Below are 5000 nucleotides of genomic sequence, written 5' to 3'. Positions count from 1 at the left end.
CGCATTTTGTGAGTGAAAGTAACCTTCTTGATATTCTAGAACATAGTTTAGTAGTTTGGTTTGCACGCATCCAGCTTTCCAGTGACCTGAAATATTCCGAAATGCTCCCCCGGCAACTTTTACATTTGGTATCTGACTAACCACACGAATTTGTCGCTCTATTTGAGTGAGCCATGAGAAGTGAACCACGTCACGTGCTACCAGTACATACGAAGTGGAGGCTTTACCTTTGAGTGTGTTCCAAACTGTTGCTTCTTTTGTATCATCGACTTTAACCACGTCAATGTTTTCGTACTTTTGGGCCATTTCCACGATATCGTTACTACGAGTTGCTACATGAACTTGAACTGTTGGGTAGGTATCATTGATACCTTTTAATACATTGCGAATGTGTTTCTGATCTTCCTGAGGATATGCAACGGTATTTATTAAAATACTTATCACAGCTCTCAGGGGTTTGGCATTGGTACAGTTGGTGAGAAACCAGCCTTTGGCATAGAACGGGTAACCAATTTTGTTTCCTCTATATTCTTCTGGACACACATCCAAACTTTTGTTGTTCGTGTCACTATTTGTAGTTGGTGGTTCTGATTTAGCATCGAGACGTTTCGCAAGTTCTCCCACTTTGTTTACAAGTTCTGGTGAGGGTATACTTTTATGATCTAAGAGGAATTTCAGTTGGGAGTGGATTTCGTGAAGCTCCTTTCCAAAGGAATCCCTCAGCCAGGTTGATTCAGTTGTTTTTACATTTGCCTTAGTATTTTCACTCTCTTTTGTTGTAGTCCCTCTCTCCTTTGTTATGTTATTACATAAACACGTCCTTATTTCCTCCTGGTTTTTCACTGCTTTAAATGAGGGTTGTAAAAATCTGAAGAGGTAACACGTTTAGTGTTAATAGTGGAAATAACGGGGTGTGGCTGATAGTGGGTATTTGAGCATTGCTATCATGTAAAGCATTATTAAAGTGCCCCTGAGACGAAAATTAACCATTTCATTTTGGCCTAAATTGTTTACACGATGTTTAATTGGGTCAAGTTAAGACCCTTTTTGCTATTCGAAACTCAAAACAAACCTTTGATGACCAATTTTTACCGCTTCAAATTGCTGAAAACATGTTACAGCCGAGCCCGCAATTGTACAGCAGAAAAGGCTCAACAAACTTATGCTTTGCTTTGTGACAACTCTCTTTGTTCGCTGCACAGAGAGTCACACATATTACTTTTTTGAGAACTGTTTCGTTGTCAGTCGTGAAATGTCGACTTTGTCTGACGATGAATTGTCCCAGAAATCATCTGAAGCTTCTGTGGATAGTTTTGCGCCGAGAAACGATGAATTTTTGCCATGCGAATAAAGATAAACACAGAACGGCACGGACTCCCCAAGTGGCTTTTGTGGTCGCATCGCTTTATCGCCCACGAACTGTATTTTTGCTTGTCGTAAGGGATTTTCCTTTTTTGTAAGAAATGATCGGGTGATTAGTAAAAATAGTTTTCGGCAATGGCTGATTGTGTATCCGAAGGCAGATATTGGGAATTTGTGAAAGCCATCAACGTGTTTGCGCACGATGCCAGAGTAATTTGCGTGTGTTTTAGTATCGGTGCTTTGAGAGGTTCAAAGTGAACTCTGTTGTTGAGTTGCACTTTGGCCTCTTTTGTTTTTTCTGTCTTATTCATGATGACTATTGTTGTGTTGCTTCGGTGAGGTTTAAAGCAGAGTTTGTTTCAACTCATAGAGAGCCGTGACCTCATTGTGTTACAAAGTATTTTTTGGCTTAGATGCAGTCTGCAAGTAGCGTTAATGACAATTTTCCAAGTAGCTCTGAAGAGCGAAAGAAGACTGAACCAGTGGCATTCAGTTTGATATGAAACAGCAGTGGTTCTTTGTTTTGTCCGTGAAACGGAGGCGCTTTTGTCTTGCGAATAAATCTCGCAAAAGTTGGCCTGATTTTACATTCGTTCGTCACGGGTGTTGGGACCCTTTGATAGTACGCTGACTTGGCTGTCAGATGGTTGATAGTTTGAGAGGTTTGTTCAGAAATTTTCATTTTCTCGGTTTTTTGGTTGCAAGCCTACATTTTAAAATGTTTCTACGCTCTGTGTCTTAGGCTGTTTGTTCTGCTTTCGCTGATATTAAAGCCAGCTTTTTTTAGAGTCAGAGCACGCAATTATATTTTTCATCTCTTTTGTATAAAAGTGAGCCCTTTGAGGTCAGAAATCTCAATCCTCAGTTCGGCTATTTTATCATTCTTATTTATAATGTTCACCGAGTATTTCCTTTGTGTAAGTATTCTGCCAGAGAGTTGTTAAAGGTGGATATTGATCAGCTCAAATGTAAAGGTGACAAAACCCGTGCAGGTTCGTAGCCTTCGCTTTCGTCGAGATCGCACTGAGGACGGTTTTTCTTGTCCCTTCTCTTGAACGGTAGGCACTGAACCTGACAGAATTCCTCGCCTAGATCCTTCGGAGTACACAGATCTCTCGAAACAGTCCTCCGAGAGGTGTTCGGAGTACATCACAAATATTTCTGCAGGATTGAAGTTTACTCGCATCCGTTTTTCCCGCTCTGATCTATTTGCAAGGCTCCGATGCAGAGAAATACCTGCAGCATGGTCTGCACGATTACTTCAACTTTGAATTACGCATCGATGCCTCGTCATTTTTGTTTAGTTTTTGTAAGAATAGAGTAAGGCACTCTGTTATGTTTGCCTGACATTTTGCCATGTGAGATTTTCGCGTTGAGCTTTTGACGTCACTTCCTCTGAGTCCTGCGATCAACTTCCAGAACATGATCAAAACATTTTATTATGGACTTTAAGAACTCAGGACCGCAACGCCACGGAAGACGTCGATTAAAAAATGAGTTTATACTTTTAGTTAGAATTTCGAAAATGGCTGCCTGTGTTTACCGTCTCATAGGGCGCCAGAACTCAAACTTAACATAACGCATAAAAGTAGCGTGGAGTTCCAAATGTAAATTAAAATAATTTGCCGCCGCGGTTTCGCTTCGCAGACGACGCAAATTTTGGTGACTTCACGTTGTTGTTTTGCGAAGAACGGCTAAGAAATGTACAAATTTTTAATACCCACGTGCTGGGCTATTGTTCTGCCAATTAGATCTATTGTTTTTCCATGTTCTTGTTGCCGTAGCCGTCGGGGTTTGCTTAAAGTTCCTAATAGCGGACGCAAAATCGTGAACTTAACGGCCCGAAAAAAGATATTTCTGGTGCTCGGTCTAGACTGAAATTTGGCAGAGTTGGTGAAGGAGACACAGTGAACACGAAAATAAAAAAAAAATGACGTACGAAAATTTTGATCTCAGGGCCACTTTAAGAACTTGGCTTAAACTTTTGGACTAGAACAGGCAGGCATCAGAAAAATCTTTCAATACTGATTTCACCACAATTACATTTTGATTTGAAATTTGGTACAAGTGTGACATAGGTGTAGCCACGGCTTCCACCAAGCAATCAAGGATTTCTTTATTCTAAAACTCACCTGGGCTTTGGTGGAGTGAATATACGAAGCGATAAGAGTAACAAGCTAAAAAGGATCGCTGCAATGAACCAATAAATATACCTCCTGGCTGATGTGGATGCCATTAGCCCTTGAAATCAATGCTGTGGAAGTAACGACAGAAAGATATGTCGGAATGTGTGGATATTGGTAACAATCTAATGTACTATGGTGAGTTTCGTTTTGTTAAACTTCCTGTTATCTATAGCCTGTTCCATGTTCTCAGGCAGTGGAAAGTAATGAAAAAGTGGATTTGCAAAAAAGTGGCGTACACGATATGCGGAGGCCCGAATTAAAATACAAAAAAGACAGACTCGTTTCCCCAATTCTTCTCCATCCCCAAAAGTGTAGATTGCACATGCAGCCTGCCAAATAATAGTAACAGCAACTAGCGAAAGGGAAAAGTGAAAAATCTGCATGGAGTACTTTGCGAATTCTCCTCTACGTTCGTGAATAATCAGTGCGTCGTTAAAGGGAAAGAACGGTCTAGAAAAAGTTTACCTGTATCAAAAGTTCCTTGCTTGCATTGTCCGAACTGGATTCATTTGAGCTAAAAGCGTTTTAGTTGCGAACAATTCCGTTTCAAAAATCGGCATTTTTAAATTGAGATCCGCCATCTTTGTTACGACGAAACTATGACGTAGCAATAGTCAAGCATGCTAAATTACAATGCTGCTGAAGTGGACGTAAACAAGGAAAACAGCGGCGAGGAGAGCGCTACTTAATGAATTCTCGACCTGGATTTTAATCCAGCCGAGAGGGTGTAATACATCCATTTATGTTTCAAACGAAACATGGCTCGTCTTCAGGGAAAGGAGGTACCTTTGTTGAGGAGAAAGAGAGAGAAAGTCAGGAAAATAAGTTTCAAATAGAAACGTCAGCGCGCTCAGTTGCTCACGTCTTGGAAATCGCGAGTGGTTCTCTTGCGGTGACTGTCCAGAGAAACCTACGGAAAATGAGAAGGTATGCTCCTAAGAATTAAATGTACTAGGAAACCCACCGTCACAATTTGAAAGGTAAAGGTTTTTTCCTCAAACATATCCAAGCTGTGGAGTGATAGTTATTTTGCTAAAGAAGACCGCAGTGCCCGCGACGGATTCATTTCACATTGCTACCTCGGAATGAGACGAATTATTTTTGCAGTTACAGGAACCCAGCTTCGGTGTATAACTAAACACGAGCCATGTGGAACCAAAATCAGCCCCAGTTGGTACGCAACAAGTTAGAAATGATAGACTTGAAGATCATTCTTCGTAAATACCGACAAAATTGATTAGAAACAAGTTAGTTACCAAAATTAACGCAGACAAAAGGGAGAAGTTAATTGTTACGAATCAAATTTTGTTTGTTTCAGCATTCACCTTTAATTTGGAATGGTCTCATTATCTTTATTGCTTAGAATTAGCTTCAACGCAGTATTTTTCATTCTGAAGTGTTTCAAACATAGCGACTTGTGAGAGGTAGAGCTGTGTTATTTTCCACATGCGC

General features: G+C 40.5%; 1 protein-coding gene across 3 annotated transcripts in view; it reads right to left on the bottom strand.

Annotated features, from left to right (window-relative positions):
• The window catches only part of LOC148732216 (uncharacterized), a 21945-nt gene that overhangs the window by 1727 nt on the left and 15218 nt on the right, over positions 1–5000 (bottom strand). Inside the window, exons 2-3 of one of the 3 annotated variants that reach the window (XM_088758828.1) lie at positions 3495–4458; positions 1–868 (exon numbers count right to left, since the gene is read on the bottom strand). The exon at positions 1–868 is cut by the window's left edge and continues 1727 nt beyond it. In XM_088758828.1, the coding sequence (XP_088614954.1) occupies positions 1–868; positions 3495–3598 (972 nt within the window). In that variant the 5' untranslated portion in view covers positions 3599–4458. Of the gene's footprint in view, positions 869–3494 lie in introns of all 3 variants that reach the window. The other 2 variants (XM_088758827.1, XM_088758826.1) reach the window with 2 other exon arrangements.

The sequence above is a fragment of the Stylophora pistillata genome, chromosome 4, assembly GCF_964205215.1.
Source record: "Stylophora pistillata chromosome 4, jaStyPist1.2, whole genome shotgun sequence".
In the NCBI taxonomy this organism is placed as follows: domain Eukaryota; kingdom Metazoa; phylum Cnidaria; class Anthozoa; order Scleractinia; family Pocilloporidae; genus Stylophora; species Stylophora pistillata.
This window is presented reverse-complemented; position numbering and strand designations above follow the sequence as displayed.